Source organism: Amblyraja radiata, chromosome 6 (assembly GCF_010909765.2).
Source record: "Amblyraja radiata isolate CabotCenter1 chromosome 6, sAmbRad1.1.pri, whole genome shotgun sequence".
Classification (NCBI taxonomy): domain Eukaryota; kingdom Metazoa; phylum Chordata; class Chondrichthyes; order Rajiformes; family Rajidae; genus Amblyraja; species Amblyraja radiata.
The window spans coordinates 51271378-51287787 of NC_045961.1; the positions used below are offsets into that span (position 1 = coordinate 51271378).

Below are 16410 nucleotides of genomic sequence, written 5' to 3' on the forward strand. Positions count from 1 at the left end.
CTCTCACAAGGCTAACAAAGATGTTGATGTACCTTTTTCCAATAACAAGCGAGATAACAAGTACAGCTTCATGAATGTCTCCTCTGTAATATAAACATTTAGAGGAGGTTCAGACTGTTGGCACTAACCCTTGCTCTATAAGATTATAATGTGCGTCATAAGTAGAAACAACCAAAATGCTTGTTCTGCAGAAAAATAGCCTTCTCATATAACCATATATGGCTAACCCTTCCTCTGTCAGAAGAACCTGTCAATTTTAAGCTGTCAATCTTAAGGATCTGTCAATCTTAAGAAGGAAGAGGCTGTACTATGCTCTGTAGATAAGGTATTGCTGAATCGTTGATTATTGGAGTATATATATGTACTTAAATCACTGCCCCTTTGTGTGGGAATGGGAACTGTATAGTCTGTAATCTACATACTGTAAGAGTCCTACCACACCCGCCTGGCGAAAATAAAGATTGTACTGCTTGATCACTGATTGCGTTTTTGCGTTTGTGTCTGTTTAAGAACATTGAACCACAACAGAACGAGTTGCGGGGAGGGAGTTGAGGCGAGGACTACAATAGCATTTAAAAAGGCACTTGGACAGGTACATTGATAGGAAAGGTCTAGAGGATATATGCGCCAAACGCAGGTAAATGGGATTAGATAGGGCATCGTTGTTGGCAAGGATGAGTTGGGCCGAAGTGCCTGGTTCCATGCGGCATGATTCCAAGATGCCATGACTAAATCGTGATGAAGCAATAGGGTGAACGCCAGATACTTTCATCCAGGGTGGTGAAATCAAGAATTAGATTACATAAGTTTAGGACGGAAGGGAAAAAATTTCATAGGAACTCAACAAGCAACTTTATCACTCAGAGGGTTGGTGGATATGTGGAATGAGCTGCCAGAGGAGGTAGTTAAGGCAGGTACTACAACAGCACTTAAAAGACACTTGGGCAGGTACATGGATAGGATAGGTTTTGGAGGGATATGGGCCCAATGCAGCCAAATGGAACAAACTGAGATGGGGCATCTTGGTCGGCATTGACTAGTTGGGCCAAAGGGCCTATTTCGGGGCTGCATGGTTCTATGACTCCAACTCAATCATCAGTACAAATCAGTATAGTTTGTAGTGGGTTTTTAAATGTGTATGTGTGGGGGGGTGGGGGGGTGGTAAACTTTTAAATCTCTTCCCTGTACGGGGACCCGACCTTTTCCCTGTCGGGTCTCCGTTGTCGTTGGGGCCTAGCACCGTGGAGCGGCCTCCAACCGGAACGACAGCTCAAGTCATGGAGCCGGCGGAGCTGCGGACCTACCATCGTGGAGCAGGCCGGCTTCGGAGAGTGGAGAGCTGTGATGGCGCACTGCTGCGATCCGACTCCGGTGGATGTTGACACCGGGAGCTCGCGGGTCCCCGGTGGGAGACTGCTTCACGGAGCACCAGCAACGGTAACTTCTCCTGCCCGAATTGCAGGGTTGAAAGTGGCCTGGAGCAGGGCCTTACATCGCCCTGCGCGGCTTAAACAGCCGCGGGACTTGCTAGCGCCCACCGGGGGCTCCAACATCAAGACCCGGAGCAGGGCCTTACATCGCCCGGCGCGGCTTTAAATGGCCGCGGACTTGCTAGCGCCCGCCGGGGGCTTTGACTTTGACTTCGGGAGAAGAATGGAGAGCAGGGGAGAGACAAGACTTTGCCTTCCATCACAGTGAGGAGGAGATTCACTGTGATGGATGTTTATGTAAATTGTGTTGGTGTGTGTCTTGGTTCTTTTCTTGTATGACTGCAGAAACCAAATTTCGTTTGAACCTCATGTGAGGTTCAAATGACAAATAAATGGTATTGTATTGTAAAATGTTATATCTGCAATAAAGGAATCTGGTTCTTAGGAAATGTATGCAGGGACTCAACTGTGCATTGACTTGGTTGTACAATTATTATTTGCAGTTCCACAAAGTTATGCTCAATACTTCTCACCTGGAGATGAAGCCTGGTACTTAACATCATTCCCGTCCTTTTCAGGAACAACTGTATGGCAAATGGCCATCATAATGAGAAATTCCTGGATTTCATTTGATGTTGGCTGAAAAAAAGCAGACACAACGGGCGTGATTTTTGTAGCTCTTTTTCATCGCCCACGATTTCAAGACCCAATTATCAGCACATACTCAAACTACACAAGGATGTAATGCCGAGGATTTATAAGGCACTAGTCAGACCCCATCTGGAGTATTGCAAGCAATTTTGGTCTCCATATCTGAGGAAGGTTGTGCTGGCGTTGGAGAGGGTCCAGAGGAGGTTTACGAGAATGATCCCAGGAATGATTGGGTTAACATATGATGAGCATTTGACAGCACTGGGCTTTTACTCACTGGAGTTTAGAAGAATGAGGGGGACTTCATTGAAACTTACTTAACAGTGAAAGGCCTGGATAGAGTGGATGTTTCCACTAGGGGGAGAATCTAGGACCAGAAGGCTCAGCCTCCGAATAAAAGGATGTACCTTTAGAAAGGAGATGAGGAGGAATTTCTTTAGTCAGAGGGTGGTGAAGCTGTGGGATTTCTTGCAACAGAAGGCTGTGGAGGCCGTCTTTGGGTATTTTTAAGGTAGAGATTGTACTGGACGCTATGAAATAAAGAATAGACTTGATTGCTTTGCCCGGTCCCAATGGTGTGTTTTATAGAGTTTTCTTTAACATTTGACCCATCTTTCTTCAGTAAGCATGGATTCCCCTCTGCGTTTATGGATAGATCCCTCAATCCTTGTTTCGTCTGTTTGAGTTTAGCTGATTCTCAAGTGTACCAAGGTACAGTGAAAAGCTTTTGTTACGTGTTCACCAGTCAGTGGAAAGACGATATATGATTACAATCTAGCCATCCACAGTGTATAGATACATGATGCTGGGAAAAACGTGAATTATTTAGTCAAGATAAACTCCAGTAAAGTCTGATCAAAGATAGTCCAAGGGTGTGCAATAAGGTAGATGGTAGCTCAGGACCGCTCTCTAGTTGCTCAACAACAGATGGGAAGAAAATATCCCTAAATCTGGACATGTGTGTTTTCACACTTCGATACCTCTAGCTCTAAACCACCCCTCCTCCTCGCCCCCAGACATAATAATATATTGTATGCTGATGTTAAAACCTTTAATGCAATTTGATTTCATTCATTTGACACAAAACACTTTGGAAACATTTTCAGTCAGATTAAGTCATTGCATAAACTCTACTTTTATATTTTAAAAAACACCACAAGTACACCCGAGAACACAGCAATAAAGACTCACGTGTCCATTGATGTTATCTGATAATGTTGGGTCATCAAACTCATCATCCTCATTTGTAGAAATGGCCTGTCTATCAATTGAAAGCAGAATAAGCAATCATTAATAATCTTTTTCTTACTTAACATAGAACATAGAAGGAGGAGGCCATTTGGCCCTTCGAGCCAGCACCACCATTCAATGTGATCATGGCTGATCATCCACAATCAGTATCCCGTACCTGCCTTCTCCCCATATCCCTTGATTCCGCTAGCCCAAATAGCTCTATCTAACTCTCTTTTGAATGCATCCAGTTAATCGGCCTCCATTGCCTTAAGAGGCAGAGAATTCCGCAAATTCACAACTCTCTGGGTGAAAAAGTCTTCCCTCATCTCAGTTCTATATGGCCTACCCCTTATTCTTAAACTGTGGCCCCTGGTTCTGGACTCCCCCAATATCGGGAACACGTTTCCTGCATCTAGCTTGTCCAATCCCTTAATAATTGCGTATGTTTCTATAGGATCTCCTTTCATCCTTCTAAATTCCAGTGAATACAAGCCCAGTTGTTCCAATCTTTTTTCATAAGACAGTCCCGCCATCCTAGGAATTAACCTTGTTAACCTACGCAGCACTCCATCAATACCAAGAATGTCCTTCCCCAAATTAGGAGACCAAATCTGCAAACAATACTCCAGGTGTTGTCTCACCTGGGCCCTGTACAACTGCAGAAGGACCTCTTTGCTCTTTTACTCAATCCTCTCGTTATGAAGGCCAACATGCCATTAGCTTTCTTCACTGCCTGTTGTACCTGCATGCTTACTTTCAGTGACTGATGTACAAAGACACCCAGGTCTCGTTGTACTCCCCTTTTCCCAATCTGACACCATTCAGATAATAATCTGCCTTCTTGCTTGCCCGCTCACCCAACCTATCCTCTTCCGATCTTCTTTCTTACTTGACTTCTTACTTATGAGGTAGGATAATCAGTTGAAACCTTTTTTTCCCAAGGCAGAATGTAACTCCTACCATCAGGAAGAAGGTATAGGAGGCTGTAAATCGTGACCACCAGGTTCAAGTATAGCTTCTTCCCAACAACACTACCCAACACTAACCTCAACCATAAACTATGGACTATATTGGTCACATGAATAGCTTGGGACTTACATTACGACTTTTTGGGACTTTATTTATCCCAGAAGGGAAATTGATCTGCCAATAGTCATAAAAACACAAAATATCCAAAACACCAAAATTCATGAAATTAAAGTGATGAGTGGAAGGCTTGGGGGATGTGCAAAGATTGGAGGGGGGGGGGGGGGGGGGGGGGGGGGGTAGTCAGTCTCAGTCTACCTCACGACAGAAGGGGGAGTTGTAAAGTTTGATAGCCACAGGGAAGAAGGATCTCCTGTGGCGTTCTGTCCTGCATCTTGGTGGAACCAGTGTGTTGATGAAGGTACATTCACAGGTTGACCAGTGCGCCATCGAGGGGGTGAGCTGTATTGTCCAGGATGCTCAGCAGTTTGAGGACTTTTTTGCAATAGTATTGGGGTTATTAGTTTATTGAATTAGTTTTGTTTATTATATGCTATCTATGTAGATTGCTTTTACAGGCCTGATATGCTGCTGCAAGTAAGAATTTATTGTTTAGTTTATTGTCACATGTAGCGAGGTACAGTGAAAGCTTTTGTTGCATGCTAACCAGTCAGTGGGACGACAATACATGATCACAATCGAGCCATCCATAGTGTACAGACACATGATAAAGGGGATAACGTTTAGTGCAAGATAAAGTCCAGTAAAGTCCAAAGATAGTCCAAAGATCTCCAATGAGGTAGGTAGTAGCTCAGGACCGCTGTCTAATTGTTGGAAGGATAGTTTAGTTGCTGAACAATTTCAGTGTTCTGTTGTCAGCACATATGACAATTAAACACTCTGGACCTGACTCTTCAAGGACCTGAGGCCAAAGCTTTAAGGCGAGATGGGAAAAAGTTAAAGAAGTACGGGGCAAGTTTTGGGAATGGATCTGCCACAGAAGTCCCGAGGAGGTCAATATCGGCCACCTCACCCGGCCTAGGCGCCACATTTTTAGGGGGACTTCAAGGGGAGGGGAGGGGGGGGGGGATTTCACTTCTATTAACTTTGGCTGGATTAAAGGAGGTGCCAGATCATCAGATTAAATTTGAATAGTCCCAACCTAAAAAAAAAATCAATCTTAAAAAGGGTCCCGACCCAAAACATCACCCATCCATGTTCTCTTGAGTTGCTGCCTGACTCGCTGAGTTACTTGCACCCTGTCACTTGTAAACAAGCATCTGCAGTTCCATGTTTCAGCAGTTCTACTATGTCGAGTGGTACAAACACAAGTCTACATTTTAGAATTAACAAGATGTGTACATTTCTAATGGAATTCCAATGGCGGAACTCCAATGGCTGGCCATTCTCTCGGTGAGCTGCGTGGGTTTTCTCCTGGATATCCTGCTTCCTCCCACACTCCAAAGACGTACAGGTTTGTAGATTAATCGTAGATTAATTGGCTTGGTATAATTAAAGTGTGTGTGGGACAGCATTGGTGTGCGGAGATAGCTGGTCGGCATAGACTCGGTGGGCCAAAAAGCCTGTTTCCATGCTTACAAGCTACATTAAATTTGCAGTATGTAATACAGTAGCAAATGAAATAAAAAAAATTCTCCTACCCCAATTCATCAGAAGACCGTTCAATATCAGAATCCGTAATATGGCTGAGTAAAGAAAATTCCATTGTAAATTTAATACCCAAACTCGAGAACCATAAGAATTAAATAGTTATAACACTTTCATCGGGACATTGGTTTAAGGTGAGAGGGACAAGATTTAATAGGAAGGTGAGGGGGAACTTTTTCCACACAGCAGGGTGTAGGGAAAGTGTTGCCAGAGGAGGTAGTTCAGGCAGGTAGTATCACAACGTTTAAAAAACTCTTGGACAGGAACTTGGATAGGATAGGTTTAGAGGGATATGGGGCAAATGCAGGCAGGTGCGACCTGTGTGGACGGGGCACGTTGGTTGGCATGGGTTGGGCCGAAGGGCCTGTTCCCGTGCTGCATGATCATGACTGCAGGCTTGCAAAAAAAATAAATTGGGAATAAAAATGTCAACATTTCCCAAATGTTTTTTTTTAGTTAAAGAAGATTCTACTTGATTATTACATGGATGGAAATACTTCACAATGCAGATGTTGAATATCATCAGTCTCTGCTGTAATATCAGAATACATCCTCATTATTTACTAATGCCATAACAAAGTTTTCAGCATTCTCCAAACAATTAATTTTAAAACGCACACTTTCAGACACAGAAATATTTGGTATTTTGAATTTAGTTGCGTCGTGGGCTGAGAGGGGGCAGGAAGGACAATTCTCAATCACCGTAGCGGATAGTGAAAGGCCTGGATATGTACGGCACAAACATTGTGGGCCTGAAGGGCCCGTTCCTGTGCTGTACTGATCCATGTTATAATAACAAGCAATATTGAAAGTGACAGGCAGCAAATGAGGAAAGCATGGACCAAATATAACAAGATAAAAAGCGCATGTGGTTGCATTCAGCATTTTTGGTGTCTGTGGAAAATTAATGAACCATATTGGTATATTTCATCATTCAATTTTCTTCTTTTATGAATGGGAAATATCTTCCCGATTCATAGATAATTCACAATAAATCAAAGTATAAAAATGAGCATTTATTGCTACCGCCCATTTCTGTGCTTACCCGTACGAAATGCCAGCAATGGTGCATTTTTTAAATGCCATGACGTTGCAAGTTAAGGTGCCAGTTTTATCCGAAAATAAGTATTTTACCTGGAAGATAAAATTAAAGACAATAAATTTTAAATAACATAAAACGTGATAATTTCATATTTTCCTTGCAGGAAAAGACAGCGGGCAAATTCCAATATATCCTGCCTCTTGCATTTTAGACCAAACTACAATTGTCACTGGTGGTTTACATATGATAACCAGAACAATATGATCAGATAGACACAAAATCCTGGAGTAACTCAGCGGGACAGGCAGCATCGCTGGAGAGAAGGAATTGGTGACGTTTTGGGTCAAGACCTCCTTTTTGTTGGAGAAAGAATAGCTAATAACTAGTGAATAGGGATGTGGATTGTGCAAATGTGGTGACAGGGAACCACAGACAAAGCTTAAAAGTGGAGGCATGGAGTGCAAAGGTGACGACACCCAAGTTTCAGGAACATCGTTGATTGTGTTATAGCGTGCACCCATTATTGTACCAGAAAATTGGATCTACCGTCAACTAAGACGTGGAAAATCATTCTATTTGGTTTGTTACCTAATTAAGTCTTTTTGTAACCTCCATTTTGTAATCAAGATGTAGTTTTACTGTTAATCAAGTTTCTGTGTAATCTTGTCATGTGAAAATATAAAAATCGTACCAAAGTCACACTCAGAAGATTAGCTTTGACTGGCCTCCTGGTCTGAACCAGTTTTAATAAATTGACAGTTACTTCAAACACCAACTCTGCATGGCCTTTCTACTTTGCTTCAACATTCCTTATCTCACTCGCTCTTGTCTTTTCATTTCTGGCCTTTGTCCAACCATTTGGACATTCAAAATCTCCCTTCACCTGGATCCACCTACCTATCACTCGCCAAGCTTTGTCTTGCCATCTCCTCTCCTCCAGATTTCGCCTCCATCCCATCACAATCAGTTTGAAGAAGGGTCCCAACCCAAAACATTGCCTGACCATGTTCAGGGATGCTGCCTGACCCACTGAGTTTAGGTTAGAGATAGAGCATGGAAACCAGCCCTTTGGCCTACCGGGTCTGCGGCAACCAGCCATGCACTAGTTCCTTCCTACTCACTAGGGTATTTTACAGAAGCCAATTAACCTACAAACCTGCAAGTCTTTGGAGTGTGGGAGGAAACCAGAGCACCCAGAGAAAACCCACACAGTCACAGATATAACATACAAACTCCATACAGACAGCACCTGTAGTCAGGATTGAACTCGGATCTCTGCCGTGCAAGGCAGCAACTCTATTGCTATGCTATTGTGCCGTCCTGAGTTTTACTTTAAAAAAAACGTAATTTCCATTATGTTTTCAAATTAATGGAATCCACACGGGGATTTGGGAGGCAGTTTGTTGGCTACTGACATGTGGGGGTTGAGATAGATCCCGACAAGATTTTTCCCCAGCTAGGAATGGTTGAATAACAGAAAATACACCCACCACCCTTTGTGTAAAAAAGTTACCCTTCAGGTTCCTATTAAATCCCTCACCTCAAAGGTCTTGTATATTCCTACTCACAATGTAGGCTGAAGACAGTTAAAAAAAGCATTTGACATTTGACATTTTTATTCATAATTTTTTTTTGCAATTGTTTGAGAAAACAATTCTAAAATTACATATAAAAATGTTTATTGTAAAGAACTGCACTTGGAAGCATTAAGTGCCCAATAAGTTAAACTGCATTTTAACGGTTAAAAATGTACCATAGATTTAACCTTTAAAAATCTATGGTAAATGAAAACCAAATATTATCATAGAAATAAAACATAAATTACTTGAAATTTCTGGAAAGCAGTTTTGGAAATTTAGTGATAATCATTCCGATAAATATAGATTCTGCAGAAACAAGGAAATGCAGATGCTGAGTTACAAAAAAAAGACACAAAATGCTGGAGTGACTCAGAGGGTCAGGCTGCATCTCTGGAGAATGAGGATAGGTGACATTTCAGTTTGGGGAACCCTTCTTCAGACTGACGCGTCACCTTTCCATGTTCTCCAGAGATGCTTCCTGACCCGCTGAGTTACTCCAACACTTTGTGTTTTTTTTTAAAAAAACGTACTTTTACAGATTCTGTTGAAATTTCCTACCTGGCCTAACTCTTCATTCAGGTTGGAAGTTCTTGCCATTGCCGGTGTGTCTGTGTTTGAGCGGTACATATCTATATCCTGCAATTTGAAAGAAAATGAAAAACTAACTCAAATCCAGAGCTCTTTACGTATGGCTATCGTGTTTAATAGTAATTCCAGCAATGAATGGTTAAAAACAACATTTTGAATTTATGTTCAAAACTGAATTTCACGTAAATGCATATTAAATATAGCAAATGTTAACTGATCCAAATATACATAGAAACATAGAAAATAGGTGCAGGAGGAGGCCATTCGGCCCTTCGAGCCTGCACCGCCATTCATTGTGATCATGGCTGATCATCCCCTATCAATAACCCGTGCCTGCCTTCTCCCCATATCCCTTGACCCCACTAGCCCCTAGAGCTCTATCTAACTCTCTCTTAAATCCATCCAGTGACTTGGGCTCCACTGCCCTCTGTGGCAGGGAATTCCATAAATTCACAACTCTCTGGGTGAAAAAGATTTTTCTCACCTCAGTCTTAAATGACCTCCCCTTTATCCTAAGACTGTGGCCCCTGGTTCTGGACTCACCCAACATTGGGAACATTTTTCCTGCATCTAGCTTGTCCTGTCCTTTTATAATTTTATATGTTTCTATAAGATCCCCTCATCCTTCTAAATCCAGTGAATACAAGCCTAGTCTTTTCAATCTCTCCTCATATGACAGTCCCGCCATTCCAGGGATCAATCTCGTGAACCTACGCTGCACTGCTTCAATCACAAGGATGTCCTTCCTCAAATTAGGAGACCAAAACTGTACACAATACTCCAGATGTGGTCTCACCAGAGCCCTAAACAACTGCAGAAGAACCTCTTTACTCCTATACTGAAATCCTCTTGTTCTGAAGGCCAACATTCCATTAGCTTTCTTCACTACCTGCTGTACCTGCACACCAACTTTCAGTGACCGGTGTACAAGGACACCCAGGTCTCGCTGTACCTCGCCCTTACCTAACCCAACCCCATTGAGATAATACAAGAAACATTCCATTATTGTTTTTAGTTTGGAGATATAGCATGGAAACAGGCCTTTGGCCCACCGAGTCAATCACCCATTCATACTAGTTTTGTGTTACCCCACTTTCTCATCCTCTCCCTACACGTTAGACTTTAGAGATACAGCGTTAGACTTTAGAGATACAGTGCTGAAATGGGCCCTTCAGCTCAAAGATTCCACGTTGACCAGCGATCAATTCATAAACTAGCACCATGCTACATACTAGGAACTATTTAAAATTTGCAGAGGCTAATTAACCTACATTTGGATGTGGGAGGAAATCAGAGCACCAGGAAGAAACCCATGTGGTCACAGTGAGAATGTATGAACTCCACACAGACAGCATCTGAAATTAAGATCATACTTGGGTCTCTGACTCAGTGAGGCAGCAGCTCTACCAGCTGAGTCACAGTGCCACCAAACTGGTTTAACCATTCTTTTTATTTCTGAAGTCTGAAGAAGGATCACAACTCAAAATGTTATCTATCTATTCCCTCCCCAGATGCTGCCTGACCCGCTGAGTTCCTCCAGCGCTGAGTTTTGATCACGGTTCAAGCGTCTGCAGTTTCAATTGTCTCCTTTTGCTCAAACGGCTCTCCGCTGAAAACTGACGACAGAATGTCCGCCGCGGATCGACGACAGAGGAGACGCCCGGTAGGCCCGGCTCAACCACCGCAGACTCCGAATTGGCCCCAAGCCACTGGCGTCAATGAGAATCGGACCGCCAAGGACGAGGAGGGACCGAGAGTGAGAGCGAGGAGGGACCGAGAGCGAGGAGGGACCAGGGAGAGCAATGGGGGACCCAGCAAAGGGCCGCTGAGAATGACGGGAGGGGGGACCCCACGAAGGAGCAACCAGCATGGGGTGAGGGGAGCTTGCTGCCAAGGCGGCGACAGACAGTAGATAGGACTGTTCGGTATATTGTAACTTTGTCGTTGCCGGGGACATGGCGACTCTTGTGTATGCGAAACAAAGCATTTCACTGTACTAGGTACCCTGGGCACATGCAACAAAAAAGTATAATTCATTCATTCAATAAATCTCACAGAATCGCTCGGGCGAGCTAGCAACACAAATGTCATTGTATTATTAATGGAACAATTACAAACCCAGTTAATGAAGAGGGCTTGTGTAAACTTGACAACTTCCAAAGTAACCAGCAAACTGATCGGAATGAGGTTGTTGTAAAGAATGATGAAGGTGAGAAGGTTGAAGCCAAAGTTAGGTGTGGTCTTACCTGTGTCAAGGAAGAAAGATAAAATACAATTAACTGTACAATACCTGCCACTGCCGACTAGAACTAGCTACCTGCATCACCTACCAACATGGTTTCCTGATTACATTCACATCTATGGATAGAGTTGCAAATTTAAATTATTCTTTCTTGCGTGAAATAATTTAATTCAATAAATTATCTTTTTTAGTTTTAGAGATACAGCGAGGAAATGGGCACTTAAGCCCACCAATGCCATGCCAACCATCGATCACCTGTTCACACTAGTTCTATGTAATCCCAGTTTCACCTCCCACACACTAGGGACAACTTACCTGCAGGTCCTTGGAATGCGGGAGGAAACCCGAGCACCCAGAGAAAACCCACACAGTCACAGGGAGAACATAGAAACTCCGCAGTTCTGTGTTATCCCACTCTCACATCCACTCCCTGCACACTAGGGGCAATTTACAGAGGCCAATTAACCTACAAACCCGCACGTCTTTGGGATGTGTGATGAAACTGGAGCACCTGGAGAAAACCCACACAGTTACAGGGAGAACATGCAAACTCTGCACAGCAGCAACCGTAGTCAGGATCGAATCCGGGTCTCTGGCAGTGTGAGGCAGCAACTCTACTGCTGCACCACCGTGCTGCCCTTTTATAACCTTTGCTTTAGTTAAATTGAATAATAATTAAATTACAATATAAATCAATATAAATGTATTTATTTGTTTATAAATAGTTTTATGTTACAAGCACTTCAATGGTACAATGCTTAACCATTGAAAATATTGCACAACTATTCTGAGTATCTTCTACTAAATTTCTGTGTTATGTTTTGAAGAAACAACAACATTCTAGTGTCAGCTGATAAGTAATTCCAAAGCCACCAGTGCCCACATGCGATGAGGTAGCAGCAGACAAAAAAGGCTCACATTCATAGTAAGGCAAACATTTTAGGCTTCTTTAAATATTAGTTGAACAATCATGAGAACATTGGCACTGTTAAATTCAATATTACTAAGGATTTTGAATGTCAAAGGTGATAGAACCTGTACAAGTACAGCACAGGAACTGGCCCTTCGGCCCACAGTGTCTGTGCCTAACATGATGCCAAGAACAACTCCTATCTACCTGCACATAACCTGCATCCCTCCATTCCCAGCACATCCATGTGGTTATCCAAAAGTCTCTTAAATAGTGAGATTAAACGAGAACTTACCAGTTTGAAGTTTGATCTTTATTTTATGAGGAGTTTCGATGAGGGACTACGTGAAGAACCCCACTCGTGCGCATGCGCCTCAATCTTCAAAGCAGCGGTGTGAAATCACAGATAACAGCAATTGAAGTAAACATAGTAAGATCAGAGAAGACTAGAACTACCAGATGACCTTTATGAGGGTGGGAGCGGAGGGCACGTAGTCCCTCATCGTAACTCCTCATAAAATAAAGATCAAACTTCAAACTGGTAAGTTCTCGTTTAATCTTACTATTTTACTTCGGAGTCACGTGAGTGACTATGTGAAGATTTCAAAGCTCTGTGATTTCATGCCGTGAGAAACGAGTCTACACAACCACAACTGCTTAATTGACAAATGAGGGAAAAAACATTCATAATACATACAGTCATGACATTGATTTAAAACATTCTGATGCTGTTAATGTTTCATTATGTTCTGTCTCTATCTGGACTATACATAATGGACGATTAAAGCAGTCTTGCTTACTTGAACTTTATTGTCTTTGTGCAGTCATCATCCGAACTGGGCCGCGCCCCCGGTGTCACCTCTAAACCAGTCCCCCGTACAACAGTACTTAAATAAACAATCCTATTGTTACATCTTTCTTTTTCACTTTTCAAGTTAGTCTCTTTCCCTTAGGTATTCTGTACAACACTTGTACCATATGCTCTGCTCATTTACAACAGATCTAACAACATAAGCAATAATAAATCAACAGTTCAAAACATCCGTTTCCAACAAGTGCATAAACAACACATTTTCATTTCTTTTTTTTTTTCATAGTCCATACTCTAATCACTGAGTATAGTCCGTCAGGTAGCAGGGTCTGACAACTTGTCGACCTGACCTGGTGACCGTGGTGACAACTTGTCGACCTGACCTGGTGACCGTGTCTTGGTTCTCTGCTGGGCCATCTGGCGGTATGGCCGCCTCAGTCACTGTTGGTGTGGGTGTGTTTTGTGTTGGTGTGAGCGTGGTGAGATTGTGTCTGAGGTGGCGACGATTTCGTCTCAGAACACCTCCTGACTCTAACTCCACCTCATACGATCTATGGCTCACCTGTTGGACCACTCTCGCTGGTCTCCAACCCTTGTGTGTGTCACAGGGCTGTACTCTCACACTGTCCTCTCTTTTCAGAGTGTCCATGTCTTTTGCTGTGCGGTTGTAGTACTTTTCCTGTCTCTGTCTGTTGTATTTCAGTCCCTGTTCGTCGTGTGTCACCTCTGGCTTCAGCAGAGTGTCCTTTGTGGGAAGCAGGGTCCTGGTCCTCCTGCTTAGGAGTCTCTGTGCCGGGCTTGTGTTGAGGCCCTGGCTCGGTGTGTTGCGATGATCCAGCATTGCCAAGTACGGATCCTGTCTCGCTGCTGCAGCCTTCAGCATCAGGCGCTTGGCTGTCTTTACCGCTGACTCCGCCTTCCCATTACTCTGCGGGTATCCCGGCGACGATGTCCTGTGTTCAAAGCCCCACTTCTGGCTGAAGTGCTGAAACTCTTGTGATGCATACTGGGGTCCGTTATCCGAGATAACAATGTCAGGAATCCCCTGTCGGGCAAAGTGGGACTTGAGTTTTTTGATCACTGTGTTGCTCTTAGTGTCAGGTAGATAATCGACCTCCCAAAAGTTTGAATAATAATCTACTGTTATCAGATAGTCTTTATTGTGAAAGGAGAAAAGGTCCGTTCCTACCTTGGCCCAGGGTCTGCTGGCCATGTCATGTGGATGTAGTGTCTCTCTTTGTTGCTTTGGGTCCACTGACCTACATATGTCACATTTGGCGATGAAGGTCTTGATCTCGTCGTTCATTCCAAGCCAGTATACACACTCCCTCGCTCGCCTCAGACATCCTTCTACTCCCAGGTGAGAGGAGTGGATCCTGTGAGTGATGTCCACCCTGAGTGCGTCAGGTATCACGGCTCTGTCTCCTCGGAACACTATGCCGTCCTGGAAACTCAGTTCATCTTGGAAAGTGTGGTAGTGCCTGATGTCACTTGGTAAGTCCTTTTTTCTCTTGGGCCACCCTGACAGTATTCTGTTTGCCACACTCTGTAACTTTGTGTCATCTTTTGTTGCAGCCCTGATGGCACTCAGCCTCTCTGCTGAAATGGGTAGGTAGCTGACCATGTTCACAGTCTCTATATCTGTCTCACTCTCTCCCTTAGTGCTCTCTGGTAAGTATGCTCTACTCAGCGTGTCTGCAAGTAGCATGTCCCTGCCTGGAACATAGGTCACACTGATATCATACTGCTGCAGCCTGAGTAGCATTCTCTGCAGTCTCTTAGGTGCACTAAGTAATGGCTTTCTGTGTATATTTTCTAGAGGCTTGTGGTCGCTTTGTACTGTGACCTCTCTACCATAAGTATACTGATGGAACTTTTCCATCCCAAACACTATGGCTAAGCATTCTTTCTCTATTTGGGCATAGCCCCTTTCAGTTAGTGTGAGTGCCCTACTACCAAATGCTACCGGTTTACCTTTCTGTGTCAGGGCGGCCCCCAGTCCCGTGTCAGATGCATCACACTGAAGTGTCAACTCCTTTTCCTTGTTGTAGTACTGTAGAACTGGTGCTTTAGCGATTTTGTCTTTCAGTCTTTGAAACGCCCCTTCTTGGATGTCCGTCCATTCCCACATGTTCTCCTTGCGCGTGAGTTGTCTCAGAATCTCAGTCATCTGAAAGGTGGTCATAGAACTTAGAAAGATAGTTGACCATCCCAACTAATCTCTGTACCCCTTTCACGTCCGTTGGCCTTGGCATCTCTCTGATTGCCCGTACTTTCTCCGGGTCAACCCTCAGTCCCTCGGCCGTGAGCAGATGACCTATGTAGGGTACCTCTTTTTGTCTGAGCTTGAATTTGTCCGCGTTCAGCTTGATGTTGCGCTCTCTGCACCTGGTTAGAAAGCGTCTGACTTTCTCGTCGTGGTCCTTTCCTGCCTCCTCTTGTGTTGCTCCTTCCCCCGTGATTAACGTAAATCTGCTATGACGCAGACTCCTGGGAGGCCCTCCAGGGCCTGCATGAGCTTTCTTTGGAACACTTCAGGTGCTGGGCTTATTCCCATCGGCATCCTTAGCCAGCGGAAGCGACCAAATGGGGTGGCGAATGTGGTAAGGAAGCTCGACTCTTCCTCTAGTTTGACGTGCCAGAAGCCTTGCTTCACGTCGCAGACTGTGAATACTTTTGCCTTTGACATCTCCGGCAGGATGTCATCTATAATTGGGAGTGGATAGTGACTTCTTTTTAGTGCCCGATTCAGAGGTTTTGGGTCTATACAGATCCTCAGCTTCCCATTAGGTTTTCTCACTGCGACCATGCTACTGATCCAGTCAGTGCTGCGTTCCACTGGTGTGATTATCCCTCTTCTCTCTAGATCTTTGAGTTCCTCTTGTAGAGGTGTCATCATAGCTACAGGCACTCTGCGCTTTGGCAGTTTCACTGGCGGTACCCTGTCATCTATCTCTATTCTATATTCGCCCTCCATGCAGCCATCTCCGGTGAACACATCCTCAAACTCTTCATTTATTTTGTCCATGGTCATATGTTTGCCACTTTCTCCCTTTGTCACTGGGCTCGGCTCTTTCTTCACTATGTTGTCTATAGCCAGAATATTCTCGTACTGTACTTTTATCAACTTCATTGCCTCGCTGGCTTTTCTGCCCAGTAAAGGGATTCTGCTACTCTGGTCAACCACTTGAAACTCTAGTCGGTACAGCTTGTTGTTTCTGGGGTTTCTGACCTTAACCTTACATGTACCCAGAGGAGTCAACTTGGTCTTGTTATACATCACTAGCAC

At 43.8% G+C, this 16410-nt stretch overlaps 1 protein-coding gene across 6 annotated transcripts in view; it reads right to left on the reverse strand.

Moving 5' to 3' along the window:
- The window catches only part of atp8a2 (ATPase phospholipid transporting 8A2), a 279736-nt gene that overhangs the window by 148156 nt on the left and 115170 nt on the right, over positions 1-16410 (reverse strand). For 5 of the 6 annotated variants that reach the window (XR_004412354.1, XM_033022781.1, XM_033022784.1 and 2 more), the window contains exons 12-17: positions 11277-11404; positions 9129-9206; positions 6994-7082; positions 5942-5986; positions 3273-3342; positions 1964-2069 (exon numbers count right to left, since the gene is read on the reverse strand). Coding sequence is in view for 5 of the 6 variants with exons in the window: in XM_033022781.1 (XP_032878672.1) it covers positions 1964-2069; positions 3273-3342; positions 5942-5986; positions 6994-7082; positions 9129-9206; positions 11277-11404 (516 nt within the window). In the remaining variant the exon portion in view is untranslated. The remainder of the gene's footprint in view (positions 1-1963; positions 2070-3272; positions 3343-5941; positions 5987-6993; positions 7083-9128; positions 9207-11276; positions 11405-16410) is intronic. The other variant, XM_033022782.1, reaches the window with a different exon arrangement.